General features: G+C 39.4%; 1 protein-coding gene across 1 annotated transcript; it reads right to left on the bottom strand.

Annotated features, from left to right (window-relative positions):
* Nucleotides 1-449: 449 nt before the first annotated feature.
* Nucleotides 450-25,782, bottom strand: LOC110443773. Its single transcript, XM_021488178.1, has 6 exons — nt 24,820-25,782; nt 10,484-10,626; nt 8,270-8,670; nt 7,881-8,019; nt 1,360-1,532; nt 450-1,135 (listed from the first exon to the last, which is right to left on the bottom strand). The coding sequence occupies exons 1-6, from the start codon at nt 25,372-25,374 to the stop codon at nt 879-881; spliced, it is 1,668 nt and encodes a 555-aa protein (XP_021343853.1). The 5' UTR covers nt 25,375-25,782; the 3' UTR covers nt 450-878.

The following is a 25,782-nucleotide window of genomic DNA, read 5'->3' as shown; positions in this document are numbered from 1 at the left end:
CATGTCACTTGTGGACGTCGCACAGGTTGCCCGTGCCCCGGACGACGTGGGTGGTAATCTTACCACAGACCCCTGGGGGAGCGACCTTGAATGAGAGTCGTGAGACATCCCCGTACCACACTCACAGGTGCATAACTTAAAAGCATGTTCTAAATACGGCAAATGATTCATCAGTTATGTTAAAAGCACGTACTTAGATATCTGTAATTCACCACTGGAATATATATCGTTAACAGCATTTGTAATACACAATAGTTCAGTACTATTAATCTTGTTAGGGTCAGACATCGAGGACCCCATTAACTGTTAACTTTGATAAGTCATGGTTGTGCATGCTCTGGTTTAAATTAACGTGTTTTTCCTTCATTAACATATTCAAAAATAACAATGATGTCAAACTGAATTTTTGAATGTCAAAGAAATTCTCACGAATGAAGTTTTTTAAAATGTTTATTTGTACATAATAAAAAGAGCATAAATCGATTTAAATAAATAAATATGTACATGGAAATATATATACAGCCCAAAAACACGAAAAGAGACATTATTTCAAAAGGTAAAAAAAACGGCACAAAATAACAACAACCTTGGTGAATAGAATCCTGGTTCAGCCAAAATATCGCTGGTCTGAATAGAAACAGGCGAGATTCTCGCCAAACGTGACATTAAACGACACAATTAAGATGAATACCTGTATGTCCCAATGCATATAAAATCCATCCCCTTGATGGCGTTGTGTTCAGAAGTGGGCCCAATCTAGTGGCGATAAACGTACAGTTACTTGCTTGTCCAAAACGACACTGGAACTGAATTCACACACGAAACAAAATGAGAGAAAAGTGAATTCACGCACGAAACAAAATGAGAGAAAAGTGAATTCACGCACGAAACAAAATGAGAGAAAAGTTTTCTTTGGACCTACTAACGGTACATCTGTGTGTAGTTTCCTTGCCGCCATATTGGTTGAAGATGTTCTTGGTGATGCCGCGGTCGGTGACAGTCAACGATGCGCGACTGTTTGGGGTGATTCGCACGTCAAAATGGCGGTGCGATATCACGTTCTCCGACTGAGTGTTTGTCATGGTCCTTTCCAGGGCCACGCCTATCTCTTTCTGGTGTCCGAATATGTCGTAGCCTGGCAATACATAATCATAGGAGCATTAAACTTTATACATTAAAATAATTTGTACCTAAAATTTGTTTTGCTTTCAAACACAACATTCATGGTATTACGTTTTACAACCGATTCTTTCTTTTTTATTCATTTTTAATTTTAAAATTTCATTTCGTCAGTTAAATTGTGATTCCTATATAAAACGCATTTAAGAGAAACCAGTTAAAACATTCATGAACTTTTACCTTTAAGTTCTCCACCTATAACTGTCTGTCGCTCGTCCGAGCCGGCACAGTTGGCCAGATCGACCACCATGCGGATATTTCGGCCCTTCTGTAGGGAGTACTTGAGTGACTTGAAGGACGTCTCCACTCTGACCTTGAGCCTCGGGTCAAGGGTGAACCTCACATCACCTTTCCTGGGAAATCACAAATACAGAAAAAATGTCTTAATAGTGAATCAGAGTTCAGTGTAATAACTTGTCAACTAGAGGAAAAAGAGCATTGAGATGAAGACATCGTTATTATGATGTCTCATGATATCTTAATAGAGGACGATATCGTTGATAATAAGCAAGCTCCAATGATGCCAGGGTAATGAGGTTTATCAGAAAGACATCAAAACAATTATGTGGCATTTCGTGTGATGCGATAGAAATGAAGTTAATCAGAAAGACACCAACAAAGTTGTGATGCCAATATGAAAAGATTTACCAGGAAGACATCAACAACTTGAAATGCCGACATACACTGTATTGAGATTTTCCAGAAAGACATCAATGCTACGACACCCTCTGATGCTAATGTAAAGATCTTAAGGTTTCTCAGAAAGGCACCAATGCTACCACATCTAGTAGGTTTATCATAAAGGCAGCAATACTGACATATTATGATGTCATTTTAAAGAAATCAGGAAGGCACGCACAATGACATATCTTACTACTTCTAGTGATGTCAATGTAAATGGGTTTGAGAGAAGGGCACCAATATTATGGGACACTCTCACAAGGGTTGTGTCGAATTGAAGAGATTTATCAATAGTCCCCAGTACTACGATATTTTGTGGTGTAAATGTACACAAGTTAATCAAAATGGCACCAAAACTGTGACATCCCGTGATTGCAGTGTAGATATTTTATGGGAAGGTATACTATAATATCTGATAATACCAGTTTAAGGGGCTTTGCTGGGTGAAGAATCGCACAGCTATCACATGGCAGATACCTTTTCGTTTGCCAGACCATATTTACACTTCAATTTACTCTTAAGTCGACCGTCCTGTATTTTATATAGATATATGTACACACTTTCACCCCCAGATTCGGCGCGAGTCGTAAACATCCTTAAACACGGTACATGTATTAGGAGCCCACTACTTATATTCAATTACACAAGTAAACAGCGTGGGAGTTAATATGTCTATAAATCATAACGGTGAGATGAGAGATGTAACCGCAGTAATAAATCATATATTCCCATTGACAGTTGATTTAAACTTGCAATGATTTATCTCAATATTTTATGAAGATATTAAATGAGACGTGAACAGGTTGCCTGTGATCAATCGGTGTTTACAAAGTGATGTATGTACACTCTTCATACAACTCAGAACAGTGCATGATGTACAGTGTACAAAGTACCGTTTACCAGGTCACTAATACTAAGTAGCGTGTCCCAAGTATGGTTCCCTAGTACAGTGTCATTAGCAGCGTATACCAAATATCGTGTCCTAAATACCGTTAACCACGTATCGTGTCCTAAGTAACCTTTACCAAGTACCGTTTCCAAAGTACCGTTTACCATGTACTGTGTCATAAGTACCGTTTACCAAGTAGCGTCTCCTTAGTACCGTGTCCTTAGTATCGTGTCCTAAGTACCGTTTACCATGCACCGTGTCCTACGTACCGTGTCCTTAGTACCGTGTCCTAAGTACCTTGTCATAAGTACCGTGTCCTTAGTAGCGTGTCCTAAGAATCTTGTCCTAAGTACCGTTTACCAAGTAGCGTGTCCTAAGTACCATTTACAAAGTAGCGTGTCCTAAGTACCGTTTGCAAAGTAGCGTGTCCTCATTAGCGTGTCCTAAGTACCGTGTCCTTAGTAGCGTCTCCTAAGTATTGTGCCCTACGTACCGTTATCCAAGTTCCGTGTCCTCAGTACCGTATCCTAAGTACCGTGTCCTAAGTACCATGTACCAAGTTCCTTGTCCAAAGTACCGTGTCCAAAGTACCGTTTTCAAGTACAGTGTCCTAAGTACTGTGTCTTCAGTACCATGTCCTAAGTACCGTGTCCTTAGGAGCGTGTCCTAATTATCGTGTCCTTAGTACCGTTTGCAAAGTAGCGTGTCCCTAGTACCGTTTACAAAGTACCGTGTCCTTAGTACCGTTTACCAAGTATCGTGTCTTAAGTACCGTTTACCAAGTACAGTGTCCTAAATACCGTTTACAAAGTAGCGTGTCCTAAGTCCCGTTTACAAAGTAGCAAGTCCTAAGTATCGTTAACCTAATAGCGTGTTCTAAGTACCGTTTAACAATTGGTGTGTCCTAAGTACCGTTTACAAAGTACAGTGTCCTAAGTCCAGTTTACCAAGTAGCGTGTCTTAAGTACCGTTTACCAAGTAGCGTGTCCCTAGTACCGTTTACCAAGTACAGTGTCCTAAGTCCCGTTTACCAAGTATTCTGTATATCGATATAAGGTTCATGTTTGGAAATGCTTTTATGAATTTGTGCTTTGAGCTATATTATCTTATGTGTGTGTGTGTGGTTTTATTTTTTGTTAAACCATATTATTTTCAATCATATACAAGGAGCCAGAACCGGTGACGAAATTTTTAAAATAATTCGGCTTGAATTGCGTGGTTAAGGTACAAAACCACAACACGTGTTACTTATACTTGTTGTATTTTGAACTTAATGCTTTTTGCCTGAAACATGCAAAAAACTTTTAACTACTTACAAAAGTTCTTTTCAACGAGACAAAACTTTATGCTACGTAAGAGGGACAGCAATGAATAGGTAAACTATAAAAACATGGATGTAATCCATTTAAGTCAAGCTACCCGCTAAAGCTGCTATCTGTATCCCTAAAGGTCACCTAAGGTCATTCTTCAGCAGATCTCTCAGCACTAAAACGCGGTATTTGCCGATGACATGCACTAGGTTATATACATGTCTTCATAAACCTGCTCCATGTCGTCGATAATAAAACTCAAATTTTTATAATGTATTTCAAATCCTAATCACGAACCTTAAAGCGACGTTTTCACATTAAACTTGCAGTTTTAATACATCTTTGGTGTGTCCCTGATAGCGGTTCATTGAGAAAGATTGTGGTGAATAAATCTGAATTCCAAACGCAATAAATAATAAGTATTAATGAGGAAAGTCTAAACTGAAATCTATTTTTGCTTAGTATATAGCCTAGGCGCTAAAAATAAAATCGCTATTGGAAAACATAAATTGTGAGCGGAAACTTATTGATAAATTCATTTCAGGAAAATTTGACGGTGAGGAAATGATGCTTTAAACTATAAGTAAATAAATAAATATACAACATTTGATATAGCGCCCTATCTAGCTAACATAAGCCACTCTAAAGCGCTTTACAGTACATAGATATTCAATTTCTATACAGTCAATACAGTTAGCATATATATTAATCAATACAATATTGAGGAATTCGCAAGAGCTGCCTTATAAGGCGCTAACTACTAGTCATATGGCACCTGGCTAATATCTTCCTATGTGTGTACATAGATATACAATTTCTATACAGTCAATACAGTTAGCATATATATTAATCAATACAATATTGAGGAATTCGCAAGAGCTGCCTTATCAGGCGCTAACTACTAGTCATATGGCACCTGGCTAATATCTTCCTATGTGTGTATGCCTGTGTGTGTGCTGGAAATGTATTGTGTTCCGTTTGTAGTGGGACCGTGCTTCCAACGGTATCATCTATAGTGCCATCTCACTTGAATGCTACAGCACAGATACCACAACACCCACCCCAGACCATTTTATACTCCACTTCGGTTGTTGGAGTTATATGAATAGTATATAATACAGACTGACACGATTGTTTATGTACGTGTTTTTCCTGAGACCTAGCAAGTCATTCACAGTGACGTCATTGGCGGATCTAGTTGTAACTACTGACAGAGTAACGTGACCAAACTTCACAAATTTCACACACGTGGCTCTCACATCTCTCTAGCATGGCCACACAAAAGTGACATAATAGGCGGGGTGGTGACCGCTGACACAACTAAGGTACGTACCAAACTACACAAACGTCTCAACCCAAGCCTTCTAGCACGTCGTTACACAGTGACGTCATTAACGGAGTGATGAACGCTGAAAACTGTACGTTCCAAAGCAACACACACGTAGTACTCAAACCTTCCCAGTATTTTTCCACACGGTGACGTCATTTGCGTTGTGGTGATCGCTGACAGAGACAGAAGTAAGCTACCAAAACGACACTCACACTCTTCTTTCACCTCTCAACACTGTGACGTCATTGGCGGGGTTTTAACGGCTGACAAAACTACAGAAACGTGACACTCGCACCCTTCTAATACATCCCTCAAAAAGATGCCATTGGCCGATTGGTTACCGCTGACAGAAGTAAGGTACAAAAACTACACACACGTGACACTCAACAATATAGTACATTTCCTATGTTTTAAGTTATTATTTAAAGCAAGGTAAAAAACGTATTTTTTAAAATACCGAACAGAAGTTGGAACTCATTTTTAATAACAGGTAGACACACGTTAACTGGAATATGACATGAGGTCGAACCAGAGACCGGCAGTATTGACGACCCGAGGCGGAGCACCCAGCATCCGTATATACAACCGCCCCTCTCACAGACAATGTCTGTCAGTCACTCAAGTTTATTTACTCGTTTTCATAAACATTATTCATCCAGTGGGTATAAATATTGTACACGTGAAGTAAACCTTCCCGAAGTAAAAGACTGATGTGTATTTATCAACTATGAATTATAAGAGGGTTCATGTATTCTGTAGCAGCAAGTGTGTGTAGCCTAGCGGTGAATGATCTCGTGTACAGGGACCTGAGAATTTGCTACAGCTATATATGGACCTAAACCAAGATGTTCAACGGAATTTTACACATTTTAGAGGCAAAAACGTGTAAAATTACTCTGATCAGGGATTTAGAGTTCATCTTAACCCCTAAAACGCGCAGAATTTTTCTGAACACCTTAGTTTACGTCTAAATATAGATGTAACAAATTATCAGGTCCCTGTGATCTCGTGTACATATAAGTAACTACGATATAAATCAATGAAGAATTGCAACATAATGATATATATATGTATTTCTTTATCGATTAATTACTTGCTAACACGTCTGTTTACTACGCTGGGGAATAAGATTACAGTCAATTAGACCGATTGCATGATTCCACAAGGAATATCTGGAACACCATTTTTTAACCTAATGATATATTCCAAGTAGATACAAAAAGATCCGCACGGAGTCATATAAATAATGAATCGGAATTTTCATTGAAGTTGTGTGCAGGTGAAACTCTGAATACCAAAATAATAGATTGATGAGTTTTCGCTGGAACTGTAGTTGTTTCCCTCCCCTTTGTTCTATATACCTAGATGAGGAAACGCTATATGGCATATATGTTGTGTCCCTCCCCGATGGTCTATAAGATAATTTGATTCTTGCTTGGTGCAGCAGGTTTTTTTGTTTTGTTTATTTCCATGTGCAACTGTGTTTTTATAACAAAATCAGTTTCATCAGTATGATAAGCCGGGACAATGAAATATGCACCCGGCTATTTCAGTCGCGTTTCTACAAACGTAGCTTTTAGCGATTCGGTATAGGTTCGGGCGCCATATTGGATAAAGTATGCGTAACAACAAAGGTACCCTAACGGTGATTGGTCTGAACTAAAGTTAGTTAAATCAATTCCTGAACAACGACTTAGGTTATTGGTTACAATGACAGCCACTTGTAATTGCTGTTCAAGGTATTATCTCATCCTCTACTTCCAATTATGTCTTTATTGCCAATAACCTCGAATTCAATACAGTGTATTGAATGTGATCATGCAACTCCCTAAAAGAGTGTTTGACAAGCGTTTACAGCGGCACAACAATATAACTTTCCTGCTCAACAGTTTCTAAGAACCGATAACATGATATGCAAGGTAACTTGACTTTCCAGAGCATTTTAAAAGGTTAGTACTTGTTACGTCCACAGTCTAGGAAAGCAACACCGTGAGGCGACGCTGGTTTGAGAATACGTGGCTACGTATCCGGTTTTGGAAAATATATAACCAGACATTGGAAAATATATAACCAGATAGCGATGGTTTAAAAGCTGTAGTTTTATTTAAGACAACATGGTTGGATAGCTTTAACTGTAAGTAACACAATCAAACAGTGCCAGTTTGAAAGCCGTAGCTACGTATCTAATTTTGAAAAGTAGAACAATCATAATGCATTAGGTTGATAACCGTAATTATGTATCAAGTTTTGGAAATTATAACCAGACAACATTGTTTGAAAGTCGTAATAACATATCCAGAATAGGAAAGTAGAGCAATCTAACAGCAGATTCAACAAACAGGGATGATTTGATAGCCGTACTTACGTACTAAGCTTTTTGGGGAGTAAAACCAGCAGAGAGCGATGATTTGATAGCCGTAGTTACGTAATTGGTTTTGAGGGGGGAGTAAAGCTAGCAGGGAACGATTATTTGATAGCCGTAGTCACGTACCTGGTTTTGGGGGAGTAAAGCCAGCAGACAGCGATAGTTTGCTGAAGGATCTGGTTTTTATCTGGGTCGACAGTGTAAAGGTCGATGACCGTGGTCCCGTCCGAGTACAAAGTCACGTCTCTCAGCAGTTCCACGAAGTCTGCAGCAACATCAAAATACGTTTAATAAAAAAAAACGTCGCTTATAAGTTGTACATAAAAGTATAGTATTTATGTATACTAACTAATAATCACATACACAGAAGCTGCAAGAGTGGGATTGTCTGAGTTTCATGATAATTTTTCCTGCATTGTGAATTAATACAACTAATACAAACTCTTATTCAATCGACATTTTTCATAAGATTAAAATCTTGTTTTCGACACAACAGTGGACACGTGGTTACTTACCATTGCCGTTCTTGACCTTCTGAGAGCTGGAGAACTTGATACTGTTCTTGCCATTGTTACTGTTAGTCCTATGGATTTCAAACACATTGATGAAGTCCCCGAAGGCTGTTCGTTCCATGTTATTCTGTCCTACCAAACTACACTTCCGGATGTCTGCGGCATAGTGCACCTTCCTGCCTTCCATCAAGGCCTCCATGACACCCTCGAAGTTATGCAACTTCCAGGAACGGTGTTTTCTAGGAATGGTTATTCTGTCATTCATGACACCGCCACCCTTATGCCTTGTACTGGGTTTGACCGGAAGAGTGCTGCTACTGTTGGCCCACCTCTGACCGACCTTGACCCCTGTTTGCGCGGCCTTCCTCGCCTCTTCATCCTCTGCGTCACTAGACGGCATGTACCTGTAACAAACGCTCATACGTGTATACGTCATCCATAGAAACTGACTGTATAAAATATGGTTAACTTATACAGAATAAGTTTGACTAGATATAATGAACTGGAGTCATACTTTTGCCTTGACTACAGGTTCGGGAAGACCTGCTTTATCCCACTGCATGTCGTAAAAAGCGACTAATGTGGATGCCCTGCAGATTTGGGATTTTCTTCTTTGTCTCCTATTTGTCTCTATTAAAAGGACATTAAAGAAACCTAAATTGATCTGTTGACCTCGTTGCAACATTTGGTATCTTATATTTCCTCTCTGCTTCGTAACAACATTTTTGATTCCTAGCGTCTTGCTTGGCAATACCTCACTTTTGCCGTTGGTGTTGAACGTACGACCGAGGAAGAGGGGGTAGGCAATGGGTTCTGTCCCAAGGTCGGGACGTACCAAGTCTGTCCCAAGGTCGGGACATACCAAGTCTGTCCCCAGGTCGGGACATACCGAGTCTGTCCCCAGGTCGGGACATACCAAGGCTGTACCCAGGTCGGGACATACCAAGTATGTCCCCATTTCGGGGCATACCAAGTCTGTCCCCAGGTCGGGACATACCAAGTCTGTCCCCAGGTCGGGACATACCAAGTCCTTAAAAATGGTAGTTATTAATTCCTGCTTAACGTTCAGCATTTAGGGTTATCGCAACAACTGGCTTACCCATAGTCCGTATAATGTGACTGGGGGGAATATAGTGCTAGGCGATTTCGGCATAGTATTTAATTGGAAGAAGCACTCCAAAGTCGGCATCTGTTCGCAGGGAGGCAAATACACCAGCAGTCTGTCTCCAGAACCCATACAAACATGCACGCTTACAATATACACACGAAGACACGTCCTTAAATGAACTTAGCTGTTAATTGGACTTTAAATATAATAAAACCAAAACTGACCCATGAATAGCATTTAGGAACTTGAAGCATGCATACTCTTGTTAAATAGATTCGTGAAAATAATCAGACCACAGAAAAAAACACTTTCAATCAATTTCCTTGGCGAAAAAGGAATCCGTTTACAAAATGCGAAATCCGTTTAAGAACACGAGTTTCCAAACTATGGCTAAATGCCACAAAAACATTCGATCTGGCACACAGGACCACAGTTTCGCCATGATGATTGGGACATACTTTCGACAGAACAAATAAATATCTGTCCTCGGTATATTTAACTTATTGATGGACGGCTCATGTAGTTACATATATGTATATAATTACTAATGTTTATAGTCAGCCAGACAGTCACTAGTTTGTGCAGTCAGTACATCACTATTTCCTTAATCGTTCATCTTGCACGTAACAGTGATTATACTGATTAATGTAATACTGACCCTGTGAAATATGATAAATGATTATTGAAGTACACCTCGGCAACTCTTTAAAGTGCGTTTGTTGGTAAGTAGTGGGCTCATTATGTAAATGTATGTGCACATTTGTGGATCTCGCCATTCAATCATGGCCATCGCTTCTTTTGACGGAGGAGACTGCTGTCTAGTGAGTAATGGAAGACGCAATGTCTTTCAGACGCTTGAAAATAATTAAATACAATATTCACTCCGGAACTTACTAGATTCACCCATGTGCATCATCAGATTAAGACAAGCACCGTGACAAAGTGGTGGTGAAGGAGTTGATGTATAGGTATAATAATTAGATATTCCCATGCGTCTGTAATGTACACCAGATATGCACGGCCGATAACTCTCATTTGTCCTCGGGCGAAGAGTGAAGATATACCTGTACATATTGAAGCGACATTATGATAATACACTATTGACCTACCTTTCGCCTTTGATCTTCTTTATCTTTAACATGTCATAAGGGCTAACCGTCTTGACAACCTCGCTCCCATCCAGTACCCGGTACCATCCTTCGTGCCACTGAAGCGAGGATTGCGTCAGGGTCGCAGACATCGCGATCCGCACCTGTCAAAGAAAAAGACATCAGAATTAAAACGAAAGTCGTGCCAGGCATCGGGTTAAAACCTGTCTTCATTGAAACTGGATAATGTATGACACAATCTCCGCTGTACATTGATGTTCCCACTGATAGATCGAAGTGATTTATCTTCTAAATTGTTATTCTTAATTTTGTCGATTTGAGGAGAGAACGGTGCCGTGCGTGCACATGGGCCCCCTGCCGAGGTGACTTGGTACACGTGCGGGCCTATCCTTCCTGCCAGTAAAGACAGGTAACTACATGTTTGCGTCAAATTCATACCGTGTAAAAAAACCAACACAAACATGTAGGTTTATTCGATCTGTCTTCTTGCGTTATTGTCCAAATCATCGCCATCAATAAACGTTGTCAACGCCAACCATGACTGGGCCTGACACACGGCAAGGTCATCATGGCAAGGTTAGCGATCAGTTTTACTGTTGACAATATTTTCAGACTGGTCTCCACTCTTGTCAATAACTATCTGTTACGGTACAAGTCTCCTCTTGGTTTACGATTGACACGTATCCATTGTTCCATAAAGACATCATTACGATACTCTTCTATATGGTGATCGACCCGTCTAAAGAAATTTGACAATAATGCAGGACTGGTCTACACAAAAACCACCAATGATTTGTCTTATGAGAGTAGGTTTAAGCCTAGGAAGGGAATTGCCAATGATACTCCGTGGCTCTTATAAGATTCGCCACAGCATGACTTAAGGCAGAATTTTCAATGAAGAGATTCCTGTTAGTTTAAACTGAAAACATCGATGAAATTTAGTTGTTCTAATGGATCCGTGTCCCACTGCACTGTGTTTTTTCCTATATACAGTAACCTCCGCTAAACTTCCGTTTGGATATAACTATAGTACAGTTCGCCAGAACACTTCCGCTGACCAGGTAACTCAACCGATTAGGGCGATGGTATAAGAATCTGACGTCCATGGTTCGAATTCTGGTCTAGCTCCGCTGAATTTTACACTCAGGAAACTGATGTCGATTTTATTGAGTTAAATTCATTTATATTTTTCTCTCAAAAACCCTACAATGTATGGTTTTCTTTTCAGAAATGATTTATCAGAGTTAAAACATGCCGGATAAGCAGTTTCCACATCTTTATTCACAGTATTTTGGCAGTAGTACGGGGATCCTTTACATAATTGACATTGGTACTTTGACGTTTTAAACAGCATTATCATATACACTGTATGGTGATACGAAATTAAAACAATAATACAATTATCTCCACTGGCTTGTGACGTAGGTCTCAAATAAATACATATAAGATTTATCGTTCCATGTCCCAGTTTATCAAAGTGAGGGGACCCTAACAAGGATTACACGTAAGACAACCGCCAATGATTCATCACATACCTCTGTATACTTAAGTATCTGGAAGTGTTAGGGGACAAACTTTTTAAAAACAAACACATGCAAGTGATAAACGAAAGACAGTTACCAGTAATGTACCTGTACTGACGTACTACTAAAGCGTGTGTACGACTATGATTTAGTATACTTGCTTTATCAAGAATATGTAAATATCTGTTTCATTTAACCTCCATTAAATGGATTAAAATCGTTTTGGGAAAATTCCTAATGATATGTAACAAAACCAAGCTGATGAACTTTACATAGACGCGATATCCGTGACTTACACTTGTAGTCATAAGACGTGCCTGCATAATGAATGGAAATAGTATCAGTCGCCAGCATCTGTCCTCGGGGAAGTTTGTGTCGGTAATGAAATGTTATTTGCATTCATAGAAAACAAGTAAGTGTGTGATGATAGTAACAGCCCGCGTCATTACACCGATAACTAGCCGTCACCACTTAATCTGACCCGATTAATCCTCACTGCGGTTCTCCCACGCACCTACTATAAATAATAGAGTTATTGCCCTTTATAATTATTACATCTCGAAAGTTTTAAAAATGTACAGTCATGTGGTCTATAAATAGTCGGTGCTAAAATTGCCGGTAAAGATTATAAACAATACGGCCTGAATAAACACTTTATGATTTGGCCTGCTATCGTCCCCATCTTACAATATAACGTAGTGATTAGCCCTGAGCGTATGATTACCACCGAGTTGTGTTTGACCCCGTGTGCCTATATTCACAGGCCTCACACAAAGCGTGTGTATGGTGCCTGTAGCACAGCTGTATGGTACATGCATGATATCAATATGATACATGTATGGAACCTACATATGATACACTATGATACTTGTATGATACCTGTATAAATGATACTCGTATGTTTACTGTATGATGTGTATGATAAGTGTATGATGCCAGTTTGATACCAGCCTGGTATATATGGAGCCCGCATGATTCAGATGTAATATATGCATGATACATGCATCTATAAAACCTGTATAATACCTGTACATGTATGATATTTCATTTTGTATAAAAAAAATGATAGGTCTATCTGTACTTGCAACATATCTGCATTATATATCTATGGTATCCAAATGGTAACGGTATGTAAAGTACCTGTATGGTACCTGTACATGTATGGTATTTGTATGAAAACTTATGGAAGGCCTAGCTACCTGTATGATACGTGTATGATACTTGTAAGATATCTGCATTATATATCTATGGTATCCGTATGGTAACTGTATGTAAAATACCTGTACGAAACCTGTATGATACCTGTACGATACTTGAATGATGATACAAGTGTCATAACCGTATGATGCTACACGATAACTGCTTATCCTTGTTGTATCAAAAGAGCCTGATATGCAGGTTTTTTCTTCTTTTGATTTTGAGACTTATTTGTTTTGCAGATAAAGAAATTAACACATGAGGTAATTGACGCGTCACATTGAAAACTATAATGTTTTTGAGGAAAGGCTGTGTCGTGCTGTTTAAGATCATTGCAGAAAAAACTGTAAATTCATTGCGTTTTTTTATAATTTGTGTGGAAAGGATACAAAATGAAAATGTTAAAGTCGTTGTTTTTTAGTGAAATATAACTAAGCGTACCATTGCCAAGCACGTGGTGAGATCGTTTGAGAGGTCACGTGTCAAAATTCATTAATGTTTTTGTCATTGTTTTTGGCATCCCGGGAATTTTAAATGTTATAAATGTACCAATTCAACACTTTTTGTTGATTTTTTTCCCATTACGTTATAAAAAAAATGGGTAAATGCAAAAATTCTGAAGGAGACGGGACAAGACGGACGAGTTGGTCGCCGGGATACAGGCTGCAATACAAGACAATCGTGTCGGGGACGGTTTGATAATTGTAACAATGGCTGTGTCATTTAGCTCCATGGTATTTGTCACTTGCGCCATGTTTTGTTACTAACCCTCTAAATTTTCTCACGTGACTCACACCGGTAATACACGGACGTTTGATATGTGGCTTGTAATGTCACGCAATGTGCCACTAATCACAGTCTAGTCCGTGTTCGTTTTGGAGTTTAGTGTGTACCGTAATCCGGGTTTTGTGTCCAGACTCCGCACCTTTGATATTAATCACCCTCAGACCGCACAGGGATATGTACACGGCGTCCAATGCTGTAATCTTAATGATAGCGACTGACGGATTTGAAATAAATTAATTCATTTAATCTGTCACAGGGATTTAGATTTCGCGTCTATGATAAATGTTGCAGTCATTTTATCTACTCAAGTAGGTCGCTATACCTTTGATTTTGTATTTGGTTAAAGCGTTGTAAGGACATCGTAATTTATCTTTGTCATTTGAACAAGACACACTCTCAATTGCGTAGAGGCGTAAATTTCAGTTGTGTTTTTATTCAATCGCTGTCTTTACCATGTCGGGGAGGAGCTTATGGAACTAAAACAGTTATATAGTAAACGTGAGCTTCTGTCGAAAGGAGGATCTTAGAGCGCCGCTGTTACTCTAGGCCTACCGCACTGGAGCATAATGCATAACAATTTTCGTTGTATTATCCTGAATTATTTTATTGTAATGATCATCCTAAAATGTATCTCTCCAGTGTTTATCTAGATCAATGTTTGTGATGTAGCGGGTTATTATATTATTTAACCTTTAACATAAAAACTCCATAAAGTGCAGTCAAGTTAAAACAGGAAAAATTATATTACCACGAGTGTAGACCTCTGACCGGATGTGACCTTCGACCTCTATGAAGAAGTGACTTTTTTTATTATAGACATATCCATATATACATGTTTTACCAACGGTTATTTACTCCTCTACACGTCATCTAGTGTAATAAATTACTGCCTCTTGCGAGTAGGGATGGCCTTTTCTGTGTACCATGGGGAGGCGTGGCGACTATACAGAGTCGCCAATAACATCTCTCGTCACTTATGACATTTAAAATAAGGACCTTCCTTGTCGCACTTAGAAAATTCAATATGTTTGCAGACACGAAACAATTTGTATGTTATGATAAGTAATGACACTAACACATTACGCTAATTACACTGGACAAGTACACGGACCCAAAACAATGCTCGGCCATTAACGCCTGACACTTTCCCGCCATAAATAATTTGACGCTCGGATGAGATGAGCTAGTTTCTTGTCATCTGTGCGTACCTTCTCGCGCGTGAAGCGTTTCTGCTAGTAATTACAACCCACAGTTAACGTCACCTTCACCAATGACCGACGTACGATGTATCGTCGTTCTTCTCCTCTCCCTACCGTCAGGTTGAGTTAGATCGTCCTCGCGCGCTACAAACGCTGACAGGACGAACAAGTCAGCACTCTACCCACACGTACTTTATGACCGGGCTAGAGCTGACGTACCTCGACATAATCCACTCTTTCTTTACCTATAGGTAGTACTCGTATTGGTCACCGATGTTTACCGTAGCTTTGTATGACAGTGCACAGTCTCCTTATCACAATAATATGCGCTAGATTCACGTGAAATTTGATTATCCCATTAGTTCTTCGTGAAATATGTAAAAGCACGTTTTAAATCAGGATTGAGTGGCAGTTATTTACAATTTCATGCTGGATTTGTGTTCATACCGGCGTGAATATTGAAAAATGCCGTTCAATACTTATATTTGTATTCTAAATTTTTAGTTACATTGTATCATTGTAATTTGACCTTCATATAGGTATTCTTTTATATTTTCGTTATGGAAATGTCTATGTCGTCAGTGAAAACGAGATGCCTGGAAAAGTGTAACATTTCCAAAATGTTTGCTTCTAACGGCAGTCTCGCACTATTTCGAGGTGGGAGGAGAAGCTTCAAAATGACACTGATCAAATTGCGTTCATGGCTCTATGAGCTCAATTTCTTTTGGTTATGCTTACAGAGGATTTTGCAGTGGAAAATGTTAATTTATGTTAATGGGAATCCCAAACTCAAATAAATACATATTGATTATTCCCATGTTTGTAACTTCATCTTGGTTTATGTTCTGGTAATATTGATCAAATACAATTTAGTAAAGTTTTAGACAATCTCTTCAGTTTACATTGATAACAAGGAATCGGGCTCGATGCATGTGGATACCATTAGATATAATCAACATTTCCTGTACCATTCGCATGAAATATCAGCAGGAAGACATGAACTATCAGCAAGTTGGAATTGAATTGTTAACACCAGCAAAAGATCATTAAATTACATGTATCAGCGAGTAGAAATTTAAGAGTTTAACATCAGCTAAAAGAATGAACTATCAGTAAGTTTGTATGAAATATCAACAATGCTGCATGAAATATCAGCAAACGGTACCGGTGTTAAAATATCAAAAGAAGGGTAATTGCAAGAAGACACGGAAGGTCAGCAAACATAAGTCCAATATCAACCGCTAATGAGTACAAATCAGTAAGATAAGATCTTATGAGTGGTTCCATGCTCCCTGTGATATATGTTAGGTTGCTGTCCAAACACCTCGGAATGAAAATAATCGTATAAATATTTACAGGTATATCCACCCCGGGTTTGCTTTTTAACCTCTATGTACCCTTAGTTTACCCTGCTACGTAACACAGGCGCGCAGCAGCTTCACATAGACGTGAATAATACACTACCTTTACCCGTGCCTAGTAGGGAACGCTGATGAAGCGCGTGCTTTACGTGACTCACGCACGACATTTTACGTTCTATACCGTCTTTCATACGTCAAACGTGCTTAATAAAAAAGAAAGGTTGAAAGGTTGGAAAATATTACTACCTTTTCTTCAAATTTACGATCCAAAAGGAAATTTACAATACCACTAACAGGTACATACAGGTAGATATATTGGTATACAAAAACAAGATGTGGACGATTTAAGTCCGAGTATGTTATCAATACACGGTTAAGAAGTCGTCACGTGAAGGCGGTGGGCGGTAAACACAGGGTGTGGTGTGGTGGAGAGGACTGGATTAAAATGTCAAAATTTAATAGGTGTTAATGATTAGGTGAATACACACACTTTGTGCGATTCCTTTCATTAACATGGGGTGTCCATCCCTATAAAAACGAGCTAAATCGCACAGCAGTGGGTCGGTAATGATATTTAATACAAGGCCCCAGAAAGTCGATATAAGAACGCCCTGCTTACAAAGACAGATATGGACCTAGACATATTTAATGAGGTGAGCATTTCAAACCCCTGACAAAAAGTGTTGTCATCCGTCACAGCCCGACCCGAACACGGCCATCTGTGTAAACATTCCAGGACTGACGTTTGGTTGCTAACCTCTCATTTTCTACAAAGCTGTTTGTTATAGCCATAATTTTGTCAGTTTTGTTCTGACGGTAACCCCTAATTTTTTAGGCGTTTTGACGTTAAATCTTCATAATCTAAAATAATTATTGGGCATACTTTTTAATATCACCTAATCAAGGTGTAAAGACGGTTTAAGTCGTCGGGAGAAGAGGCGGGTCGTCGTCTTGTATGTAACTTCCTCTATAGGGAGAAAACTGCCATAGAGGTATGAATGCTCCAACGCTTTTGCAATTAAATTATCGTGTAATATCCCACGCTGACTGTGATATTTATTTCCGTGTATTTTAAGAATGCCCTCATCTCATCATAATCGTTGGGAAATGGGGGCACTACCAAGAGACGATTATTTTTGAACTGAAACGATGGCGTAAAGCTTTAGAGACCATATATCAATCTGCAATGCTTAAATGAGCAAAAAGTCCCAACTCTTAGCGTGATCTTTATTGAATTCCAAAATACCATTTGATGAATACACAGAACACATTGATGTTTTCGCTCGGACTAATGGCGTATCATCAGCACTGTCCCGTACATTGCTATAACCGGATGCGATATGGCTCTCTTCATTTTACATGCAAACCACACATGTGTTACACCTTTACGTTTTACTGTTAATCTTCGACATCGAGACCAAATTCAGAGCTTGAGGCTTGGTTAAACTTGAAAAATAGTTAAATTTCTCCTCTTTGAAATCTTGATTTCCTCAATTACTTGGTAACCATGATGGATAGACGCTATCAATTATGTACAAAACTACTAAATTATTCGACTTTGAAGCAAAAATTCAAAACGATACCTCAACCATGTCTAAGTGAATTCACATTAAATTCATTTCTGCTTTTTTATGTTAATTATCTCATAATTGTCTCTGCCTAATCAATTTTCTGTTTACCTCCATCTCACAAATAAAATTGTTTTTAGTTTCATTCCAATTATTTTGAATAAAATGTAAGTTTCACTTATAAAAAGCTAACCAGGTGCCTATACGTAATGTGGCCATGCTACAGTGATCATCGACTGACGCGCGGAACCATGTCGACCTTTACACACCTGCTGGGTAAAAACATTCCCTATTTAGAATTATTCTATGTCCCAACACATGTGATATTAAGCACTATGAAGAGTTCGTCGGTGTGATCGCCTCATTTTGACGCAACTAACAATATATCAGGTGTTGTTTTTCGCGTAGCCAAGTCTAGTGTGAAACATCGCACCTGGTTTTTTTAAAGATATTGTCATGAACAACTGATGTCACGCTCAAACATTTCTATTTATTTGGTTTTTGATTTTTTTTTTTGTTATCTGCATCAATTGATTTATCAAATTACTCGATATTTCAATTGTCGCAAAATAAACTGTTTTTTCCAGATACGTACATTTATGTTCTATACGTCTCTGGTTGTCCTGATGGTTTTCTCTGCGCAGGAGAACATTCTTTCTATTTTCTTACTTTTGCTTTCAATATTCCTTCTGTCGACAAACTTCATTAATTAATACATTCGTGTGTTCAACAAAAGAATTCACTTAACTTATATCCATTCCGTAACAGTTAGTCATTGGCCTTGATATACCTAATCAAACTAAAACAAAAACAGGTATTATTGACATATTATTGATTATCCTATGTTGAAATCAGGTCTCTGTGACAGGTGCGTACTCGTGGCCGCTGACAGGTGATGTAGCTAATTAACTAGCCAGACAGGTACAAACCATGTTAACATGCCGTTCGACCTTTGAACTTTGTCTCGATCCATGTGAACTGGCCCGGTAATTTATTTTGACTGAATTCCACACATCAAACCGTCTAAACCTGTTCGTACCGAGTTCACGCTCGTATTAACAAGTAAATAGGCCTGTTTGTATTTGATATGTCTGTATGTCGGGGTTGAAGCCTGCACCTAACCTGTTCTGTCCCACACACCCAGGAACCGGAGGTGGCGGCGGAGCCCGAGCACGTTACGTAACTGCCACTTGATCAGTGCACGTGATCCATGCAATAACTAATGTATAACTGTAGCACGGACGATATGTTTCCCCGCTGTCATATACGGCATGTATAAACGTAACGAGTCATTGTCACTGACACTAACATGAAGGCCACTTTACTGACACCTGTCAATCAAAGTAATCATTACGACATATAAACGTATCTAAGACATTAATACACATCACCAATCAGCCACAACAAAACCAAACAATATCAATAACATCCCGAACGGCGATACTGTAGCCGTATATATACTGGCTTACTCATATTTTCATGGGAATCGACGACAATTTTCAAGCCACACACATGTACACCACGAGTTATCGATTAAGCTGTCTAAACATGCATGCATATAGCGATTTTATATTGAGCGGTTATCATAAATCAACTATTTAGAAATAACACAAGAATCGCTAAAACGTTATCGCTATACACACAATGTTAGTTAAACATAACAGGATACTGAAAACCGTCACTACGTGACAATGGTTACCATTCCGAAAAAAACGTCACAGCAGCCTTCGAAACAACGTAACCGCCGGCAACGTCTGAGGGAAACAACATATGAAATGTAACAACAGCGGCCTTGAAAACAACGTAGCTGTCCAACGTCAGACGGAAAAAGCATATATAACGTCACAACAACAGCAAAATCAGTCTATAAACAGAAGTAATAACAGCAGTAATAACAGCAACATTAGACAGAGCTGACATGTAAAGTGTAACAACAGCAGCAACATCAGACAGAACCAACAACTAAACGTCACAACATCAGCCTTAGAGGCAAAGAACCCGTCGGCAACGTCATACGGAAACAACACGTGAAATGTAACAGCAGCAGCAACATCTGACAGAACCAACAACTTAACGTCACAACATTAACATCAGACAGCAGCAATAACAGCAACATCAGACAGAAACAACTTAAATATCTTAACAGCAGCAAAGGTAGACAAAACACAAATGGACACAACAAAACTAACAGGAACATTTAACAGAAACTACGGACCAAAACAACAGCAATGGCACACAGAAACAACGGATCATTAGTAGCACAACATAAATAAGCAACCGAAGATAAAACCTGATAACGGCTACGTCGGAAAATTACAACATACAGTAATACCACTGGTTAACCTAATCAAGTGTTTGATGTTAACACTATACGGTGACGTCTCCTGTTGCTCCGGACAGAGCGGGAAATAACACCAAAACGCTGTCGTAAACTATATTGTCATGATTTGACGCCAATTAATTCTAACTATCTCAAAAGAACAATTGTAGTGCTTTAATCGCCATCGACGGACGATACTAACGATTTTATGTAAAAAACAAACAAAACGAAATACAGCCGTTATAAAGGAGCACATATCGTGGACGACGGGATTGTTGAACGGTCTAGACCGGGTGACTATAAACAAGTACAAAACGGCCGTACAGTTAATAACTTTGTTGGTTTATGGGGTTGTAAAACCGTCGGTATGACCTCACGTGACATTTGTCATAAAACTGCGGCCAGTGTCGCCCCCTAACGACCAATATACCGTCACGTGTTTCACAGTTGGACTCTACTCCAAAATGTTAATTCCCATTTGACGCTTACCTATGACGCGTACCTAAAAGTATCACTGATTTGTGGGCGCTTAATGGTTATTAACGTCGGGATTTTTAATCGATTTGTCATTAAAAACGATCTCTGGCAGAACTCATGCCGAGAATCGTAAACCCTTAAACATCAAGTCGGCGTGCAGCGGTATAATGTAACAGTGTTCGCACGGACACACAAAACCCTACTTCACCCTGTAAAACACATATAATCCCCCCGCTACGGCCCATCATCCCCCTGACGAGGACGACCGCTAGGCGTTAACGGTCTTTGATCGGTCAGTTTTATCACTCTGTGTGTCAATTATTACATTTTGTCCAAACTTCAATCCCGATTTGTGGCACTTTTGACAAATGTTTGCATTCCGCAGGACTTTGGGACGACATTATATTGAGAATGACCAGACAAAAACACATTCCACGCAATAAGCCGTGAAATATTGCACAGGCCAGGAGACAAGTTTTATTGAAACAGAAAACCATATGGTATGGTCGTGAAACACCTATCGTTTGATCATCGCTTGTCGTAACTTGTTTGGCCATTAGTAAATAAAGAAGCGAAACGAAACGTAAATCTCGTCGTAAATATTAACAAATTGTAATGCGGGATAAACCGATACATCTCTTTATTGTTTTTTTCGGGATTCATATATTTGCTTTTTCCCAAATGACAGCTTAAATACGTATCTTCAAATATATTTTACATACTATAAATATTGTTTAATAGGGGTAATACAAACTGATTATCTACCTCCTTTGGTGTCTATACTTGTAGAAATCGCTAGTCACCACCACATGACTGACTCTACACTGTACCTCACACCAAATGCACTGGTGCCACGGAGAGCGCGAGCGGTGATACTAACGCTATTTGAGGTTTATGGTCATGTTGTCAAAAGGTACAACGGGCCTGTCACTTCTAATTCCATGCATTCGATGACAGTGGCGTAGCCGCCTTATGTAATGATACCGATCATATTGATCGTCAGTTTATGGCGTGACTTAACATACTAAGTAAGTAGGGTCTACCATCTAAATCCCAACATTTGCCAGATTGTCTGCGCAACACCTCGACGCGTTTAGCTATTTCATAGCTTTGCGGTGTAGGTTTGAATTGTAGTAAATGTCAGACTCTGAATATCGTCTGGGCCTTCTTTCATTGACATTTGCATTGTGACTTTTTAGCATACGTACGACGTCAAATACAACAACGTATTACAATGCGAAGACAGAGGAGCCTACAGGGGATGGACTGATTCTGTGATGACAGCTTGTTTTAAATTCAAATGATGCACTTCGCATACTTTAAAAACCTAATGCGGGACATCGAAATTAGTAACAAAATACTGGTATACTGTCGTACACCTCCAAAGAAAACGATTTTTAATGCTTCTAATTTAGGGACGGAATGAATGAGCGGCTATCACTTTCTTGTACTTTAGCTTGTTTTTTGTACCTTATACTACCCTATACCGGGGAGCACTAGGAACTACGACGTCGTCATACTCTAATCCACCGAGATGGGGACGCGCTAATCGTCCTAGGTCGGACGCTGCATCCATAAACTGCTGCAATATCGGACTTTAATGACTTGGCTCCATTGTCGGACGTGAGCTGTGTGGTATAGCCGATAGATCGGTGCACAGCAGGCATCCGCCGAATTAAAACCATATTACCCAACAAACGTTTATAGATTATCATTGGCGGTCCAGTATGCTTTCTTCTGTATGGTACAACATATAGAACACAATAGACAATAGTCCTTTATCATTCAATAGTATTTTTTTCAGTTTTATTTCGGAACACTTTTTTGGTATTTTTATTAACATTAAAATTATTTGGGGAAAAAATGTTGATTAAATGTTAAGATTACCTTCACGGTTGTCTCGGGTTGAGCTAACAGGGCCCCGGTAAAATGATCCAACAATCGCAGTCTACATTACAATTTATAGTCACGAATGTATGAGCTATTACGATCCGGACGGCGTCAATACTTACAGTGATTGTTTATGTTACACAGTGTATTTCTGTCCCTTGTACAGACGTAAGGGTCAAGGGGCACCGCAAGTAAATTCGCCAATTTACAAATCTGCTCCACAAAGGATGAAGGTCGTGTGTAGTACATGAAGAAGGTCAGCGTTTTGATTTAACCGTCAATCGCCATGCTTATACGATTAGGCAAAAAAACGTCATGTGCCCGTCGAATGATTCACTCACAGACAACTTGTTTGTAGGTTATATTTGACATTAACAAAAAGCACGCAAAACAGATACACTGGTAACATAATACAAGAAAATCAGTTTAGACTTCTTTCACAAAACAACTCGATGAACACATGCTGGGTCGTACCGTGGACACGGCTAATACGTTCCCGGTTGGGTAGACACGTAAAGGCGACGTAATACACAGTATTATAGAGATACTCGCGATTTTGTTGGTGTTAGCTTTTGGACGTATAACACCTACACTATGTCCTCTAACTGCTCAATATTACCATACTCTCGAACTGTGTTAATTTTATACAGCTTTAGACTAGAGAATAATACGTTATTTGACAGGACAAGGTCATTTTTAAAATGCATATCTTGCAGAATGCATACATATATACTAATCACTGCCGCCTTGCGATGATATCATATAATACATATTTATATCGTTAGAGTGTTAATTAGCGAATGGGTCACACCTTGACGGAAAGGACCGCGGGAGGTGTAGGACAGCACTTTTTACCTGATACACTAACAGGTGTGAGATAAAACCTGGTACACTAACACTGTAGATACCTTATAATTACCTGCTACACTGAAAGGTGTGGGTACCACTATTTACGTGGTACATTGGCAGGTGCGGTGTACCACTGTTTACGTGGTACGTCGACAGGTGTGGGATATCACTATTTACTTGGTACGTCGACAGGTGTGGGGTACCACTATTTACCTGGTACGTCGACAGGTGTAGGGTACCACTATTTACGTGGTACGTCGACAGGTGCGGTGTACCACTGTTTACGTGGTACGTCGACAGGTGTGGGATATCACTATTTACCTGGTACGTCGACAGGTGTAGGGTACTACTATTTACCTGGTACGTCGACAGGTGTAGGGTACCACTATTTACGTGGTACGTCGACAGGTGTGGGATATCAATATTAACCTGGTACTTCGACAGGTGTTGGTACCACTATTTACGTGGTACGTCGACAGGTGTGGGGTACCACTATTTACCTGGTACGTTGACAGGTGTGGGATATCCCTATTTACCTGGTACGTCGACAGGTTTGGGGTACCACTATTTACTTGGTACGTCGACAGGTGTGGGTACCACAATTTACGTGGTACGTCGACAGGTGTAGGGTACCACTATTTACCTGATAGTTACCCCGTATTGACAGGTGTGTGGTACGACTACTTACCTGCCCCATCTACAATTGTGGGAAATTCTGAATAAAAACACTAATTTTACCCGTCTTTCCGTTCGAATAAAAATACATAAAAAAAAATTGTAATATGTATAATCGGCTAAATTTAGGTTATCTTTTTGAATGGGCGAATTGTACAATTGCACAAATTCCAAATTACTCAAACACATGAGCGAACATTCAGTCTTAACACGAATGAAAGTAACACTCGTACCATAATATGTTTCTCTGTTAAAATTTCTTCCGTTGGGAGATCATGTGTCTTTTTTTGATTTTCCGCAAGCTGTGTGATTTGTTTGGGCAATCGGAGTAGTCGAACAGTCTTGCCCGTCTCTGGACCATACAATCTTTAGTGACTGTTTGGAGGCTAAATCGGATGTCTTTCTTTAGAACAAATCATCAGTGATTAATTAGGTTTAATGTACCTGGAATTTTGAATACAATTTTAAGCAAGCGATAATGTAAAACCTACCTGTTCGCCATTAATATTTGCTAGACATTGGCGCCTGGTGGTTCCAATAAACTTCTTTGCTCCAAGTCTGCGCCAAAGCATGTTACACTCGGCGCTTGAGTTTAAGTCAGACACATCCAATTGTTTGATTGTGGTAAAATCATTCTTCAACCTTGCTTTCACCTCCTCAGAGTTGAAGTTGTAGATTTTCATATCTATCATCATACCTTTATAGTCTGTACGTAAGTTGTACAACCACTGTTTAAACGGAGTGTGATCATAGTTAATATACTGCTCCACATACACGTTGAATGAATTGGGTAGAAAATGAATTTGAACGGGACGGAAGATGAACTGCATGGATAAATGTCTTTGGTCTGTTGATAAATTATTTTTCACATCTTCCAGGTACTGCTGCTTATTGCTGTAAAGTCCTGGCAGGAACTTTGACAACAGTCGTAGGTCTTTGTCTAAGTGACCTGATGTTTTTGGGAATAAAATAAAGAAAATCACAACCAAAAAACCCCGTGAAAACACTGTTTGCCAATGGCATAAGTTGGCGTCCGACGATGCCATCCTTGAAGTCTTTGAGAAGACTATGGTTAAAAGCACAAAATCATTTTCAATCAGAAAAGAATTGTTTTAAATCCCGTTTTCATCCTATCGTGTTACGGCGATTCCATGATTGGGCCCGTGGATCGGAGCAGACGTTACTCAGTGTATACAGCGTACATATATGTTTTGTGTCCCCCAGGTAGACACTTATATATACATGTACACAGCAGGAATATGATAGAGAGCCACCACCGCTTACCACTCTATCGTTCTACAATGATGTATGCGGCCAGGCACCGTTTATACAAATGATGTATGCGGCCCTACGCTTCGTCCTATAACGTAATACACAGCCATCTAATTACGCGCTGTAGGAAGTCATTTCTTCTGTTACGACGTACTGTAATGAAAGAACATCGACTGAGGCGG

Source organism: Mizuhopecten yessoensis, unplaced genomic scaffold (assembly GCF_002113885.1).
Source record: "Mizuhopecten yessoensis strain PY_sf001 unplaced genomic scaffold, ASM211388v2 scaffold716359, whole genome shotgun sequence".
Classification (NCBI taxonomy): domain Eukaryota; kingdom Metazoa; phylum Mollusca; class Bivalvia; order Pectinida; family Pectinidae; genus Mizuhopecten; species Mizuhopecten yessoensis.
Note: the sequence above shows the minus strand (reverse complement) of the source record. Positions and strands in the feature narration are given on the sequence as shown.